The sequence below is a fragment of the Heterocephalus glaber genome, unplaced genomic scaffold (assembly GCF_053883595.1).
Source record: "Heterocephalus glaber isolate CG9 unplaced genomic scaffold, H.glaber_assembly_v1.0 deba00001428, whole genome shotgun sequence".
In the NCBI taxonomy this organism is placed as follows: Eukaryota; Metazoa; Chordata; class Mammalia; order Rodentia; family Bathyergidae; genus Heterocephalus; species Heterocephalus glaber.
The window spans coordinates 30,081,070-30,099,359 of record NW_028258293.1 but is presented as its reverse complement, the minus strand read 5'-3'; the positions used below and the strand labels follow the sequence as shown (position 1 = coordinate 30,099,359).

Below are 18,290 nucleotides of genomic sequence, written 5' to 3'. Positions count from 1 at the left end.
TGCAAAATGATCAGTGGTTGCCTGGGGTTGGGGAGAGAAAGGAAAGAATAGGTAGAGCCCAAAGGGTTTTTAGGACAATGCTACTACTCTGCATAGTATTGTAATGGTGGATATAAGTCATTATACATTTGTCCAAACCCATCCCATCGAACATACAACACCAAGAGTGAACCCAGGCCCGGGGATTTAGCTTAGGGACCAAGGATTTAGCTCAGTGGTTCTGCTGCAAGCGCAAGGTCCTGAGTTCGATCCCCCGTACCAAAAAAAAAAAAAAAAAGTGAACCCAATGTAAACTATGGACTTGGAGTGATAGTAATGTGTCATTGTAGGCTTATCAGTCATAACCAATAGACCACTGTAGTGCTTAATTTTTGATAGTGGAAGAGGCTGTGCATGTGTGGGAGCAGCGGGTATTTGGGAATTCTCTGTACTTTTCTGCTGAATTTTTGCTATGAACCTGAAACTGCTCTAAAATGTAGTCTATAAATAAATAAAATCTTAAAAATTTAAAACTACCCCAAAACTTAGCACTTTAACAGTAAACATTAACTTCACATGGTTTTTGTGGGTCAAGAATTCAGAAATGGGGGTTGGGGATTTAGCTCAGTGATTCCACTGCCTGCCTCACAAGGGCAAGGACCAGAGTTCGATCCCTGGTACCAAAAGAAAAAAAAAAAGAATTCAGAAATGGGGACCAGAGATTTAGCTCAGTGGCACTGTGCCTGCCTCACAAATGTAAGGTTCTGAGTTCAGTCCCTGGTACTGGAAAAAAAAAATTTAAAAGAATTCAGAAATGTCAAAATAGCATGTTTCTGGCTCAAGGACTCACATGAGTTTGCAATCAAGATGTGGCCAGGACTGCAGTCATTTGAGGGTTTGACTGGGCCTACAGGATCCACTTTCAATTTTGTTCACTCTCGCTGTTGATAGCAGGAGGCCTCAGTTTCTCACCAAGTGGCTGGATCTCTCCATGGACTTACAATGGAGAGGAAAATCCTTCGAATAGGGTGGCAGTTCCCCTATCCCCCACACCGAGTGATCTAAGAGTGAGAAGAGCTCACAATAGCTTTTCCAACCTAGTTCTGAAAGCCACGCACCATCATTTTTTGTCATCCTATTGGTTTCACAGGTCAGCTACACTCAGTGTAAGAGAGGATCACACAGGGCTGGGGATTAAGCTCAGTGGCACCTCACCTGCCTCACAAGCCCAAGGTCCTGAGTTTGATCCCCAGTACCAAAAAAAAAAAAGAAAAAAAAAAGGAGAGAGAGAGGGTCACACAATGCTGTGAACACCAAGATAGTGGGTTTTCTTAGAGACTGGCTACCATGCAAGGATTCTCAAATTTATCAACAGAAAATAATTCTTATTATTTGTCAATGATTCTTTAAATCTCTGCTATGTCATCCCCCTTTATAATACCAACATTATTGATGTATTTTTGTTTTCAGTTTTTAAAATTTTGTGTCTCAAAATGTATTTGTTAGAAGTTTATTTATTCTAGGGAAGAAGATTTTAGAGGTTTTTTTGGCAGTCTTTTTTTGGTACTGGGGATCGAACTCAGGTCCTTCCGCTTGCGCAGCAGGCAGCAAAACCACTGAGCTAAATCCCCGGCCTTGACAGTCTTTAATGTATTTAATCCCCTTGTTATTTTCTTTAATTTTTCCCCTATAATTTTCTTTGGGCTTTCTCTATACTATTTCTAACTTTTTTTTTTTTTTGGTACCAGGGATCGAACTCAGGTCCTTGCACTTGCGAAGCAGGTGGCGAAACCCCTGAGCTAAATCCCTAGCCCTATTTCTAACTTCTTGAGTCGAATCACTAGAGTACTTTTAATCTTTGTTTCTAAAGGAAATGTTTAGACTATAAATTTCCCTGTTAACATTGTATATAGCTACATCTCACAAAATTTGATATGCAATGCTTCTATTTTCTTTTAGCTCTAAATATTTTATAATATCCACTATAGTTCCTTTTTAAACCCATGAATTCATTTCAAAGTATTTTTCTTTGTTTTATTTCTAAGTATGTGTAGACTTGTGATTATCTTTTGTTATTAATTTCTAATATCATTGTATTGTCATGAATGTTATTTGTATAAGCGTTTTGTTCTTGTTTATATTAGTTTTGTGATCTAGTATATAGTTAAGTTTTTATATATTCTGTGTAAGTTTAAAGAAAGTATGTATTCTCTAATTGTTAGATACAGGGTCCATTAGATTAATGGTTTCAATCTTCTATATCCCTAAGAATATTTTATGTTTATTGGTTTTCTATTCTGAGAGAAGCAATGTATTTAAAACATTTTTATAACATTTAAACATTTTTTGGTACCAGGGATCAAACTTGTTTATTGGATACTTGAATGTATTTTTTAAAATGTCTATGATGATGTTGATGATGGGTGTGATGATACAGAGATGGATCTGTGCATTTCTTATTGTCTATATCGTTAGATGCAAACTACATTATATATTTCTGGTGAATTGCTTCTTCTACTTTTATATGATGGCCCTCTTTATCTAAAAATACTTTTAAAGATCAATTTTATCTAACATTAATATAGTGGCACCAGCTTTCTCTGGTTACTGGCATCTTTTCAAATCACTTTTTTTTCAATATTTATGCGTTGGAATTTTTTTTCAATTTTTGTTTTTAGGGGGTTATTTCATGGGGTTTTAAATACAGTATGTTTCTTGAAAATAATGCATTGTTGCACTTTGTTTTGTGTTTTTCTTCAATCTGAGATTCTCTTTTAACTAGAAAGATTTGATCATTTACGTATATCCCAACCACTAAAATTTTATAAATAGCTTTATCATCTTATTTTGTATGTGCTATTGGTCAGGCTTTTTCTTTGTTTATTTTTGGTCTTAAGTAGTTTTCTATAAGCTTGTTTTTAAATATTATATTTATATAAAAATATATAACATAATGTGTATATATGTTTATAGTTACACATTAAGTTTTCCCTTTTAATTTTTCAATGTGAATTTTTAGACTCGTAAACATTTTGAGGTAATATTTCTACTCACCTCACAAACAATAAGGCCTTTAGACTACCTTAACTCTGATCACTCCCATCTTAGCATGATATTATTTTCTAGTATTTTACTTCAACGTGTTTTTCATATACCTCCAATTTGTTCAGGCACAGCCAGATCCACATGCTCAAATTCAAAAGTACTAAAACAGAGATTCCAGACTGTGGGTTCAAACAAGAGAGATCTATATTTCTTTTCTCATCACAGTTTAGAAGTAAATATGTAGTACACTCCTGCCAGGCAGCTCTGCCCCATGCGGTTGGTCATCATCCAGGACAGCTGACTTCTATTTTATTTTTCTACTTCCCCTTCCCAGGGTTAAACCCTGGCACCAGAGTGTTCTTAACTACCACATTGTATTCATAGGAATTATTATTAATTTTTTTTAGGTACCAGGGATCGAACTCGGGACCTTGTGCTTTCGAGGTAGGCGCCGGAACCACTGAGCTAAATCCCTGGCCCCATAGGAATTATTTTAACCACCTAAATGATAATTCCTCTACTATGTCCACTTTCTACCCTATAAGAAAGAAAACAAAGTTGAACACAGCAACTTACTTTAAGGAAGTGACCTAGAAGTGTATGTAATTGTTCTTTGCTGCAAGGGAGGTTGGGAAATGTAGTTTCTGGCTGACTGACCAAAAGTCCTGCTAAAATTGCATGGTGGGTTATTGGGAAGGAAGGGGATAATGTGCTTTGGGGTGCAGACATCACCAGAATCCAGTATCTTTTCCTGATAGTCTGTGTTTGCTTCAGTTTAGGTAGCATCCCCACAGAGACTGCAAAAATGGTCACTCACTAACAAAAATAATACCATAGCCACTAACAACAATAACCTCATGGTCTCTTATTTTAGTAATTTCAGTAAAGAAGAGCGAGACAGAGAGTGAGAGAGAGAGAGAGAGAGAGAGAGAGAGAGAGAGAGAGGAAACATGGCCTTTAGGCTGGTTCCAGCCAGTCTTCGATTTCTTCTAACTAGTCTTATGTGTATCATATGCTTATTAATAAACTAGTCACTTTTGCCAGGGAGATGCAGTCCTCTGGTAAACAGATGTGAATCATCTGTTCAGCCCTGAAAGGTGAGTGAGGTAAGGTTAACCCCAACCAAACCATGTGGCCTAAAAGGAGGACAGGAGAAGTTCTCAAAAGTCAAGTAATGAAGTATGTAATCTTACAACCAGAATAGATCTGAACAGGCCACATAACAGACAACATGAAACTTGTCTGTTCTATAGACCCATTTATACAACCGACTGTTTAAAAAACCCAAGTGAATAAATACAGAAGGTGATGATGAAAGAGTTGCCTGCTACACTTTTACTTATACTTCTGCTCATTTGTTATTCATTCAGCAGCTGTGTTCACCTCTGTTAGACTAACAATACTGTTTGCTAACTGTTTACTTTGTGTCTCTCTCCTAGTCCTCCTGTAACATACACCTCCAACTGAGGGCTTCTCTAAATCTAGAATCTATTTGTCCTGCAGTGAGTTGGCATCAGGAGACTAAACTTACAAATGAACAAAAGGTTAAAGTCTCAATGACTCTCAGAATAGACATCCCCCTCCAATTTTTAGTATCATTTTTACATTTGGAAATCATTATTGGGTTGGGCATGGTGATACATTCCTATAATCCCAACTACTAGGAAAACCAAGGTAGGAGGATCAGCTGAAGCCTTGAACTTCGGCTCATGAGTTCAAGACCACCCTATGCAACAGAATGAGCCTTGTATAAAAGAAATCATTATTGAAAAGAAATCAGCCAAATCTAGGGATTTCTGCAGTGTTGGGGGAAGGAAGTGTCAGACCAGATTGTGTGGCTTATAGAAATGTATCTCCTAACGACTGCAAAACAGTGCCAGGCACCATTTTATTTATGGAATTCAAATCAAATCACCAAGAGGCAAAGACCCAAGTAGAAGGAAGTTCAGCAGATAATTGACTAATGAGAGCTGTCTTCTCATATTGTTTGATTCTAAGGTTAAAAGAGGAGGCTGTGTTTTGCAATCAGTTGCTAATCTAAACACATACATGACATTCTCCCTCAGAAACACCAAAGCCTCAGCTTACCTAATGCTGAAAATTCTATCTATATTGAAAGGGAAAGGAGTTAAAGTCTTGGTGATGTGGTTAGGGATAAGAAGATGAGGACAATACAGGACACAAATGGAGAGATAAGAGGTCTGCTAGAGAAGGTGTCTGAGAAGCTTGCTTGGGAAGCTCCACCTGTGAGTCGTCTTGTGGGCCTTTTGAATACAGATGGCCACCATTTATTGACTACATGCTGGTTGCTACATGTGGGATGTTGTAGTAAGCACTTTTCGTGCATTATCTCATGTTAGTTTTCAGAACAACCTGGCAATTCAAAATTAATATCCTCATTCATAGATGAAAGTAAAGGTCAGAAAATTGCAATCATTTGCCCATGGCCATATAGCAAGGCCTAAGACAGGATTTGGATCCCTGTGGATTTGATTTGACTCAAAGCTTCTGGGCTAGGGATTTAGCTCAGTGGTTCCACCACCTGCCTCGCAAGCGCAAGGTCCTGAGTTCGATCCTTGGTACCAAAAAATAAGCTTGCGCTCTGAGTCCTTAAATCCCTCACAAACCACTTTCAGGCAGCTCCTATTTCCTCCACTCTACAGGTGAGGAAACTGAGGCCCAGGGGTGACCCAACTTACAAAGATAGTGTCACAGCCAAACCAGGTCCATCAGATTGCAAAATCTATTCTCCCCCCAAGTTAGAGGAGTGGGGCAAGAACTTCCATGAAGCCCTGTAATGAGGCTCTACTCTTTCCTATGGAACTATCCCCCATCCACCTCTGGACCACTTAGACCCCTTTCCAAAATCTTCTTTTCACACCCCCACCCCAGTGAGGCCTCTCGGCTGAAGGGCCAGGTAGCTCTTGGGAGGGACTAAGACAACCTTCCCCACCCATCCCCTAGGTAAGGAGGGGCCTGGACGCCACCAGCCCTGGCGCTCCCAGTCCCCCACATCTGAGCAAGGTCTGTAGAGAAGACAGACTGGCAAGGACCTGGATCAAGAACCAGCCACTCTGGGTTCAAGTACAGTCTGGTGACTGACCAATAACAGCAGTTCCCTTTTTAAAGAATCTATTCTGGGACAGACATTCCACTAGGGGTTTCTTTCGTCATTTTAAAAAATTTACTATCTTTCTCCTCCACTATTGGCCCTATTTTATAAAAGAGAGCCTCAGGATCCTGGAGGTAAAGCAACCAAAGCAATGACAAGTTGGCAGGAGGTTAGGACTTGAACCCGTGAAGGTCCCAGATCTGCGGTTGCCGGGGTGAGAAGAGGGAGGAGCCGAGGAAGGAGGGGACAGAGAGAGGGCACGCTCCCAACAGCGCGCGCTGACGACAGCAGGTGATTTTTTTCTGCAGCTCGCTTTCTCTCAGCATCTTTCCTGGATTTTTCCTCCTCCCTTGCTGAGCGGCAGAAAAGGGTGGGGCCGCCTCTCTGCAGCAGAGGCGGCGGCGACAGCGGCTGCAGCGTCGTCGCCTGCCGAGGCCGAGGCAGCAGAGCTCGGTCTCCGCTGGAGGTGACGGCCTCAAGCCCTGCTAGGTAGACGGCTGCACCCGAACAGCGGCAGGAAGGAGAATCGAGCCAGGTCCTCGGACCCCGCAGCCACACGGCCCTGCCCTTCCTCTGCGCCATGGCTTAACCCCGCGGCCACCTCGCCTCGCCTCGCTCTGCAGGGGTCTACAGGCGCCACAGCGCAGGGAGGGGCGCGTCCCAGATGCCCTAGCCAGGGACTCCCGGACGCCGTTCCTCTCGCCCTTCGTCGCCCGCAGCAGCTGCGCTCCCGAACGCGTTTGCAACCGGTAATCCAGGGACTTCAGACTGTCTCAGCGTGAGCTTCCCCCGGGTGTGCTCGGAGGGAGGAGGACGAGGTAGCAGGCGGATCGGGAGAGAAAGCGGTGGGGACCGCACTGGCGGGTGGGGACCAGGGGCAGAAGCAAGACTAAAAACCTGCTTTAGAACTACATAGAGAGGGGGCCAGCTTTGCGTCCAGCATCATGGCGTGGCCGTGCATTACGCGGGCCTGCTGCATCGCCCGCTTCTGGAACCAGCTGGACAAGGCGGACATCGCCGTGCCGCTGGTATTCACCAAGTATTCGGAGGCCACCGAGCACCCGGGCGCCCCACCGCAGCCCCCACCGTCGTCCCAGCAGCAGGCGCAGCCGGCGCTCGCGGCCCCCTCGGCGCGCGCGGTCGCCATAGAGACACAGCCGGCCCAGGGCGAGTTGGATGCAGTTGCCCGGGCAACAGGGCCGGCGCCGGGGCCCAGCGGCGAGCGGGAGGTTGCGGCCGCCGGCCGGAGCGCGCCGGGCCTGGGCCCCGGCTCCAGCTCCACCTCCACCTCCGGGGCCGGCCCCGCGGACTCGGTGATGCGGCAGGACTACCGCGCGTGGAAGGTACAGCGGCCCGAGCCCAGCTGCCGGCCGCGCAGCGAGTACCAGCCGTCGGACGCGCCCTTCGAGCGTGAGACCCAGTACCAGAAGGACTTCCGCGCATGGCCGCTGCCGCGCCGCGGGGACCACCCCTGGATCCCCAAGCCCGTACAGATCCCTGCGCCTTCTCAGGCTTCCGCGCCTATTTTCGGGACGCCCAAGCGCCGGCCTCAGAGCCAGGAGCGCTGGCCGGTGCAGATCGCTGCTGAGGCCCCAGAGCCCGAGGCTCCCGGAGAAACCGGTGTCCTGGCTGCAGGGAAGACCTCGGGTGCAGAGGAGCGCGACACCCGTAGAAAGGCCAGCCCGGCCTGGATGGTGCGTCGCTCCGAGGGTCACGAGCAGACGCCACTGCCCGCCACCCAGGCCCAGGCGGGAGCCGGTGGCCCGGCGGCTGGAAGGGCAACGAGTGCAGAGGAGCGCGACAGTCGTAGAAAGGCCGGACCGGCCTGGATGGTGCGTCGCTCCGAGGGTCACGAGCAGACGCCACTGCCCGCCACCCAGGCCCAGGCCGCGGAGGGTGGCAAGGGGCGTGCGGCGGCGGACGCCCTCAACCGGCAAATCCGCGAGGAAGTGACGAGTGCAGTGAGCAGCTCCTACAGGTGAGAGGCGGCACCAGGACTGTTCCAGGGCTCATTCTCGCCTCGCAGGCCTCACACCTAGCCTCCCCTCCGTCCCAGACCACGCCCTCTCCATAGCGGCATCCCAGGCCCCCTCCAGCCACACAGACTTAGCTTCCTGCCTGTCCTGTGTAGAAGAGTTAGGAATATGCATTCAAGCAATCCTTGCTCTTTCTCTTTACTTCTTTAGCCATCTTTCCCCCACCCCTACCCACCCAATAGAGATCCTATCCAGTTTTTCACAGCTGGACAGTGATTTCTCCAGCACCACCTAGTTCACCTGCTGCGTTGGGCTGGATGCCTCAGCTGTCCCCCATTCACCTTGTTGCATTCCCACAGGGTCCTCATCATTCTAGGAGAATTCTTTCCAAGTGAGCTCTCCCCCTAGCTCACTTCATGGGGCCCTGCACTCTTTCTCTGCCTCAGTCCCTGGGCGACATTCAAGCACCACACCCTTTTCTAGATTCCCCACAGGCCCTTACAAGTCACCCTCCTCTTCTACCACTTGGACTTTGAAGTCATTTTCCTCCTGCTTCTTACTAGCTCTGACACATTGGACAAATTTCTTAACCTTTCTAGGCTTCAGGTTCTTACCTGTAAGATGTAAATGATAATAAATATCTCTTAAGATTGTTCATTCATTTACTGATTTCAAATTAACTTTTCAATATAATTTGAATACCTATTGTAGGGCAAGTAGATATTGTAAGGATTAAGGGAAATTATTCAGGAGGACTCTTCATGCCTAGCACACAGGTGTAATATGTTTTGTTTTCCATTCTGACCTTCTACATGATGCTTCATAATTCTGATTTCCATTTAAATGCCTCCAGCCTTTTCCCCCATTGAGGCATCTCCTCACTCCTCTGTGCCCTTAATGTTTTCCAGATGTATTTCTTACTCTCCATCTTTTGCACCTTCAAATGGCTTGTAAATGAATGCCTTCAATCATGGAAACACCCCACCACCACCACACACACACTTTCTAGAATTATCCCTCTACTGCAACCTCAGTCCTTCCAGTATGCTTTCTCACCCTTCATCCATCCAATATACATATATATACATATATGTGTGTATATATATATATGTATGTATATATGTGTGTATATATATGTGTGTATATATATATATCTGAGTGTTTAGCTTTCAATCTAACATCATATTCAGTTGGGTCTGAATATACCACACTGGGCTTGGGGTCTCTGAGGAAGCAGATGTGCATGAGGAGTAATTGAACTAGAGATGTTCAAAATGTGCCTTATGGAGTCCGTCATCAATGCCACAGCCACTTAGTTGCCTACTTCCTGCACAAGGGTGTGGTGGAGAGGACTGCAGAGTTAGTGTCATTTGCCAAGACCCTATGTGTAGCCTTATGTCCCTCATGATGTCCTCCAAGAATATGACAAACATTCCTTCATACGCTGAGAAGACTAGCATATGTAGATATCTTCTTTTGTTAAAACAGAATCTGACTCTCTAGTCACTGCCCCAGCATTTCCTGTATTCCTAAATCCCACCTCCTACTTGCTGTCTCTCTTGGTTTATTGCCATTGCAACCTCACTGGTCTCCCAGCAATACATTGCTTCTTTTTTAAGCATTGGGTCAAGCAAGACACATATCTTTTTTCTTGGATAGCCACAAGGAGATGGAATTTTCACAATGTTTTCATGCAGCTACCAAGGGGGGATCTAAAGAAAAAGAAATGAAGCAAACAAACAAGAACCATAAAAAACAAAACCAAGATGTAGTTTTATAGTTCTTCTATGGCTTTCTTGTTAACAAGGTCCTACTTCATCTTCCAAGAACATTAAGGCTGACCCAACACCACTGATTCCTGGCCTGGTGACTCCATCTTCTTACACGTATTCTACCTGTAGCAGGTGGAACCTTGCCACCAACTGGGCAGATGCTACCCTTTCTCTCCTCCATAGATAGTGCCAATCAAGAGAGAGCCCAGATTCTCAAACCTTCTTGAGTGATCCTACTCAGTTTATCAGTTTATGTTTCTAAACTGGCAGGACTTGCTTTGTTTGTGAATGACTGGCTAGTCAGGGAATGGCCACACCTATCAGATACAATTTGCACCAAATTTTGCTTTGTGCCTTTGTTCTGTATAGCCTTTTCCCCTGCAACAAACCTAAACTATCCAAGAAGCATGTCATGATGCACAAACTACACACATACTGGAAATGATTAGACTGAGTAGGGGAATACTATGCTCTAACAGCTGGTGAGAATGGCTCTTTTTATAGCAGCGATCAGAATTCTATCAACTCATCAAGAAAAATCTTTGAACACTTCAAAAAAATTTAAAATCAGGTCTTCTGTAAAAATTAATTATACATATGACTTTGGAGCCATCAGTGTCATTTTGTTGTATAATCAGATGAATTTTGAAACATTAAGATAATGAATGTTGCTAAGAGACATCAATTTCTTTAATGAACAATTTGAATGCATAACAAATTTGATGTGAAATTTAACATGAATATTTGTTCCAGAAGAAACATTAATCAATGATAGGGAAATGTACTTTGGATGAAAGTAGATGTAAAAACCGAGATATTCAATGAATTAAATATACTGTAGAGAAAAATGCTTGGAAATTATAGCCTTATCTGGAACATTGATTTATCTTCTTTATTGTTTCATGTCCTTTTCTTTGTCATGATTCTGGACTTCTCCTGAATTTAAGTGTGCCTCATTTCCACTATAGATGGTCTTACATCCCTGTAGAAACCAAACAATGCTCTATTTCAATGATAATTTGATTTATAAAACCATTTCTTTTGCCACTCTACATAAATCATGGTGTGTTTACACCATGGTGACTGGTTCCTCTCATGGGCTTTACAAGTGACATCTGCCACAAGATACCAATGTGAGCAATTTGCTGTAATAAAGGATACATAATTCATCAGCTTAATATATTGGTGTATAATGTAAAATATACATTCAATATTCAGAATCATGTATATACTAATATATGCTTGATAACTAACAATAGAAATCCTTCAGCACTATAGTATTAAGAAATCTTCCATATTCAATTTATCTGATTCATAACCTATTCTTGCCAGGATTTCTGCATTCAAGTGGTATCTGAGGTATTTTTAGAATTAATCACGATTACGAGGTTGATTAATTTTTAATGCACTCATTTTACATAGATGATATAAAATTGAGAAGCATGTCTTTATTACCATTTTTAATATAAAGGATAGATTTCACTGGGAAGCCGTTTGTGACTTTAGACCTGGCTTTCTGTGTTAGAAAATGGATGTCATAAGGAGGGGATTAAAATTCCCCTCCCAGTCGACCCCATTGCCCTGCCATCAGTTAATAGGAATAAATGGGGTAGCAGGTGCTCCCTATAGAAATGCTAATGAGAAATTCTTCCTAGAAGAAAACAGTGGAGCACTGGGAGGTAGAATTAATAATCCAGACCCAAAATATTTGAAAAATGAGAGCAATAACAAGGAAGTCAGAAAGAAAAGGAGGCTGTAATGTCTGCCCTACAGCAGCCTTGCATGAAGGTTAGAGAAAGACCCATCTGACTTAGGTTATGCTGTGTGGAATTGTCCTGTAACCCCAACTGCCCATTTCCCGAATTTCCTCCTGCCTAAATCCAGCCAAACTCAAGGCCAACTCAGGCCCTGAATCTTCAGCGATGCCTTTTTAACTCCTGCCATTCAGAATTAATTTCTTTCTATTCCCATTTAACTATCTGAACTCTTGTCACTGTCTGCTTCATTGTCAAGTACAATTTGTCCCTATCTGCCTCCCTCCCACATCATGAACATTTGAATAGAGGGCTGTATTTTGTCCATTTCTGTACCTTTCACAGCCTAACATTGTGCCTCAGTGTCATATAGATTTGTTGATCCAATGGAATTTTTAGGTCTTGGTAAAAATTTTATTCACTTACATATTAATTCATTTCCTTTAGTTGAACTTATTTCAGAAAATGACCACCCAACCCCTGCTTTGTACCAGCCAGGGTGCTGAGGATGCCAAATGAATAATGTATAATCCTATGTAAGGAAGCTGTGTCTTGTTTAACCAGGATAAAGTTTGAATTGTACTGGGTTAACCAGAGGGAAATGTTTAAATAGTGAGGGCGACTGGAGGTGTGCCTTGACTTAGGGCAGCTGGCCTCAGCCTCGCCTGCACATTGGAATTGCTGGAGACTTTTTCAAACGCTGATGAATAGATGCCTGGCCCAGAAACTCTGAAGCAGTCAGTCTGGGTGTGGTCTGGGCATCTGAATGTTCTAAAGCTTTTTCAGGTGATTATAATAGGCAACCCAGGTTATGACCTACATGCCTTCCATAAGGCAAGGTGATAAAAATTCAGTCTGCACAAGAATCACCTGGAGAACTTTTCAAGGTTCAGTTTCCAGGGCTATATCCTCAGACATGCTGATTGAGTAGATTTGTGGAGGCTAAGCATCTATTTTTAACAAAACACTCTAGAGAGATGGCTAGACTTCAAGCTTTTCTTGGTAAAATATTAGTTGGAGAGATTTGCCTATATACAAACATAGTAAATTTGCTTTTTATTCAGTCATTCATGTTCTTTGCATACTGTTTATTTTGTAGTTTTCTCCATAAAAATCATTTTTATATATTTTTAAGTTTTATTTTTATTTTTAAATTTTTTCTTTATTTTTATTTTTTGGTACCGGGCATTGACCTTGGGACTTTTTGCTTGCAAGGCAGGTAGCAGAACCACTGAGCTAAATTCCTGGCCCAAGTTTTATTTTTATAGTTAAGTCTTTAATAATTTAACTTGTTTTTATCTTTGTAGAATGTGATAGGAATCAAAATTTTTCCCACCATATGAAAAGTCATTCATCCCATGTCCTTTTAAAAAGTTTGCCTTTTCCCTACTAATCTGGGATATCTCTTCTATCACAAATGGGCCACAAATGCTTGAATATTATTTCTGAGCTCTTTTTCTGTTCCATTAGTTTGCTCTAATGCCACATTATCTTTTTTTCTAAGCTATCTTTTAATTATTGTTCCTATTGTGAAGTTTGTCACTTTTTTGAATTTATTACTCAGATGCATTAATTTTTATAAGCTAACCTTACATTTAGGAAACTTAGGCTCTAATTAGTTTTGTTTGTAGACTTAGATGGTCTGTAGAGGTAACGTATGCTTTTAGCAAATAGCAACTCATTGTCTTCCTTTCCAATATTTATATCTTGTTTTTGTTGTGTTGCTGTATTGATTAGAATATCCAGTGTAGTTTTGAATAGTATATAATAGATGTCTTTGTGTTTGGATGTGGATTATAGATGTTTATCGTTAATTATGAGATTTGCTTGGTGTTTTTATCAGATTCTTTGTCCTAACCTCTTTTTACCCTAGTTTTATAGAGGTTTCTAAAAATACAGGTTAGTGTTGAATTTTATTGAATGCTGTATTTTGCATCAACTGAAATGATCACATGGTTTTCTTTTTTAACAGTTAATAGATTTCTTGCTAATACTGAGCCATCTTTACATTCCTGGTATAGATAAAATATTGCTTAGGTTAAAATATATTTTATTATTATGTGTCGCGGTCCGGCCGCAACCTGTGGAACAAGACCTGAGTGGGGACGTGAGGGTTGAGAAAGAAGAAACAGAGAGACGGAGAGCCCACAAAGACCGAGCCTTAAAGAAAGACACAGAGATAGAGTCGGGAGGGCTCCCAAGACCGAGCAAGCAAGTTTATTTTCACCTCTCTTTTATACACTCAGTGAGTTAGGTCATTAACCATGACCTTTATCCAAAACACCTGCTTCGTTGTTTACCAGTTCTTTGGGGATTCCCCACCCTCATAGGCTTCCTTGTTTCTCGGGCTTACAGAACGTTCATCACGTTCCAGGGCAATCTAATTCGGCAAGTACGTGGTTCCTCATAACATAGTCTCTTTGCTCTATATTATGGAGGGTAAGATTAAACATGGATCCTCTATGGCTAACACCGCTCTCCACAATTATGAATTTGTTTTGCTATTTTTAATTTCAAATGCTTGCTTATATATTCATAAGTCAAATTGGTCTACAGTTTTTCCTTTTTTATATTGGCCTTGTGCAAAATTGGGATTAAAGTTATAAAATTAGATGAATAGATTCCCTCTTTTTCAGTTCTGAACACAGTTTGGATAAAGAGGACTGCTCCTAAAACATCTGACCAGATTATTCTATAAAACTTTCTGGACTTTGTCAGCCTTATTCAGGAAAAACAAAATGTTTTACCACCCATTTTCTGTGTTATATAGTGATTCATTTATTTGGGTTTTGTGTTTCTTCTTTGTCCAATTTTGGTAATTGACATTTTTCTGGACAATTTTACATTTCTTCTGATTAAAACATTTATTGACATACAATTGATCATAGCATTATTCTGTGATTTTAAAGACTCTTAATTGTAGCTGTATTTCATTCTTCATACCTAATATTAATTTTTGCCTTCTCTCTCTTTTTTTTCAGGATTAGTCTTGTTGAAGTCAAATTTTCTTCTTAGTCTTTTCAAATAATAAAATTTTGGTTTTGTTGAATATCTCTTTTTTTCAGTAAATTTTACTCTTATTTTTATTATTTCCATTCTTTTTATGCTCTGAGAGATAGGCACAGGCCAGGATGTGCACGGCCTTGCATCCCTGGCTAAGGAGTTTGAGTTTGTTTGTATAAGGAACCATGAGTCATTGGAGGAATCCTAGCAGGAAACAAAATATTTTGGCTTAAATTTTATACAATTCTCACTGGCTGGCTGAGCTGGGGATATTAGAGAAAGGAGGTCAATAAAAAGGCTATTGAAGGGCCGGGGATTTAGCTCAGTGGTTTTGCCGCCTGCTGCGCAAGCGCAAGGACCCAAGTTCGATCTCCAGAACCAAAAAAAAGAAAAAGAAAAAAAAGGCTATTGAAACAACCTAGAGAGAAGGATAAAGGCTTTGCCATGACTGTGGGATGGAGATTCACAACATAATGTAGGTACAAAACAGAAGATCTTAACAGAGGACCAACTGAGATTCAGGGAAGAGGCTACAGTCCAGGATGACCCTCATGTTTCTGATTTGGGGAACTGGTAGTGGTGCTAGTCACAGGAACAGGGCATATAGAAGAGAAAAATGTCGGAAGTGGTGGTGAAACTTACTTTATTGTAGATAGAACTTGAGTTTTGATACCTGACAAGTGTTCAAAAGTCAGTTGAATGGATGGGTCAGAGGCTCACCAAACAGTCTGGGCTGTAAATACAAATTTGAAAATCATCAGTTGCTGGGTGTTATTAAAGCCATGGGAGAAAGTAAAGTCATCCCTGGGAAGTAAGCAAAGAAAATTAGCCATCAAAGATGGAGCATGGGGATATAAATACAGTTGGGGTTCTGATAGCAGAAGGGATACCCATGAAAATTATGAAGAAGGAACGATTGGGGGAGGGAAGAAAACTAGAAGAGAGAGTTGTCATGGAAACTGCATCAGGTGCCTAACTCAGCAGTGCTTTATGCCTACTTGAGAATCTTTATTGATGACCTATGGTGTGTGGGGAAGTTTATTAGATCATTGGTTGACCCTGTGCATTTAACTCTCAGAGACATAATACAATATTGACTAGCACTAACACAGAAAGGAGATATGATTCACATGATTAATTCTTAGTTGCTCTCCTAGAGAAGAATCTAATGCATATATAAACTTTAAAAAAAAGTCAAGGGAATGATAGTTCTGAATCTACAATGACTATGAATCACTCAATGTTGTAGATAGAACTGAAATAAACCAATAAGTGCCCATTAGGATTAAGGGGCCATCTCTAGTGTTTACTAAAGAAGCTGATTTTGCCATTAGAAACAGTAATCACATAGCCAGTTGAATGCTTATTGTGTGCTTGTCAGAGACCAGAAGCTTTAGATCCACTTTCTCACGTGATCTTTATAGAAGCCCTACAGGAAAAGAACTGTTGCTCTGGACTCATAAGGCCCCTTGTCTGCCTTTATGCTTTAAGACCTCAAAGTATTTACAGCAATTTCTATCAAAGGAAAACATTGCAGTGTGTTCGCATCCACCTTACACTGGCACTGTACAACTTCTGTTCTTCCCCCAAATCAAAATGACCATGAAAGATAGACATTCTGAATTGATTCAGGACATCAAGGCAGCCAGGACAGTGCAACTAAAGATACTCAGGAAAGAGGACTTCCAGAACTACTTCAGAAAGTGGCAAGAATGACAGGATAAATGGGTTTAAAAGAGAAGTACTTTGAGGGGGACTAATGGCAGTGTGTCTTTCACTGCAATAAATTTTGAAAAATTAAAACATTTACCTTATTTTTGTCACACCTTGTACAATTCTATCTCAGTTTCAATTTGGTAAATTTGTTAGTAACTATCATATATTAGTCCCTGACCTAAGTCCTGGGTTGATGAAATAGTCCTTGCTCTCAAGAAACTTGTGTTTAGTAGGCAGAAATTAATGTGCTACAAAGCTACAGGTGCTGTGAGTAAACAAACAAACAAACACTGTCTATTCAGGGTCCCATAGGGCACAGAGCAGAGAGGAATTTAGTCCATCTAATTCGAGGTTTATCAGAAAATGGTTTTGTAGAGAATGTGACAGATAGGCTGAGTGTTGAAAAATGAATGGGCACTAAATAGGGACAGAATCAATTTAAGTAAAATTTATTAGCTGTTCTGTGCAGGTAGAACTTTGAGTTATTATCACATGAGGATGAAATGGCTAAGAAAGATGGGAGATGTTGGGTGAGGCCAGCTCCTTTATCTGACAAGCAAGGGAAGAGTCAGGTTTGTATTGTAGAAAATGTGACTTTGACAGCAGTGGAAGGATGGACTAGAAAGATTAGGCTGGAAGCAGTTAGTCCAGGAAAGAAGATGAGAGATGCAGAAGCTATTCAGCAAGGGAAGAATGTCAATAAGTACTGATGGCATAGAAAAAGAATTGGGAGTGGATAATTGAAAGTCAGAAGAAAGGAATAAGGCAGAGGTCCAGGATGTCTCCCAGGTTTCATGATGTAGTAGGGGACAATGGCCTTATTCACTTGGCTGAACAGTACAGTTTTGGCCAGTTTGAGGGGCTTTGTAAGATTTGCATAGAGATGCTCAGTGCAGAAGGAGAACAGAAACACACTACCAGTGAGGCCATAAACTGGTACAATACTTCTCTTTAGCATGATCTGTTCAAGTTAAACATATATTTATCCTATGACTCAGCCACTCTTTTCTTAAGTAAAAAGTTAACAGAAATGGTCGCAGAAGATTTATGCAAGGATGTTTATAGCAGCATTATTAATAACTAAAAAACTAAAACAGCCCAAAGGTCCATCACTAACAGGACACAAAAATTATGTAGAGTATTATTTCAGGGTGTGATAGGCAGAATAATGTCCCCCTCAAAGATCTTCATTCTTGGAACCTGTGAATTTATTATCTTATATGGAAAGGAATTTTGTGGATGTCATTAAGTTAAGGATCTTGAGATGAGAATAGCCTGGGTAATCCAGGTGGGCCCAATGTGATTGAAATAGGAATTTGTGGAGGTTGAGGCAGGATAATTGCAAATTTGAGTCCAGGCTGGGCAATGTAGAGGTGTAGTAAGACCTTATCTCAAAACAAAGAAAAATTGAAAAGAAGATGAACCTCAGTGAAAAGGCCCTGGATTCTATCCCCAGGGCAGCAAGGAAAACAAAAAGAAAGAAAGAAGAAAGACAAGCATCAGTGTTAGTGTGGTACAAAGAGATAAACCTTTGGTTGGCCATTGCTGCTTTAAACACAGAAGGGGGAGATGTGTTAAGGACGCAGGCAGTCTCTGAGAAGCTGGAAAGAGCAAAGAAATAGGTTCCACCCTAAAGTCCCTAATGGGACCCTTTTTGGACTTCTGAATAATAGAGTTGTAAGATAATATACTTGTGTTGTTTTAAGCCATTCAGTTTGTGCTGATTTATTCAGTAGCTATTGGAAGTTGGTACACAGAGTCTCTTAATCTCAGAGTTATTGACATTTTAGATAAGTCTTTTTGTGAGAGGCTGTCTTGAATATTGTAGGATTCAATATTCTTCAATATTGTAGGATGTTTTCAACAATACCTCTACCACTCCATGCCAGTACTATGTCCTACACCTGCCTTCCCTGAGTCATGGCAATAAAAT

At 41.5% G+C, this 18,290-nt stretch overlaps 1 protein-coding gene across 3 annotated transcripts in view; it reads left to right on the top strand.

Annotated features, from left to right (window-relative positions):
- The first annotated feature begins 6,314 nt into the window (after positions 1-6,314).
- The window catches only part of Map6 (microtubule associated protein 6), a 65,620-nt gene continuing 53,644 nt past the window's right edge, over positions 6,315-18,290 (top strand). The window contains exon 1 of one of the 3 annotated variants that reach the window (XM_021243227.2): positions 6,315-8,114. In XM_021243227.2, coding sequence (XP_021098886.1) covers positions 7,081-8,114 — 1,034 coding nt within the window. In that variant the 5' untranslated portion in view covers positions 6,315-7,080. The remainder of the gene's footprint in view (positions 8,115-18,290) is intronic. The other 2 variants (XM_004863216.4, XM_013065019.3) reach the window with 2 other exon arrangements.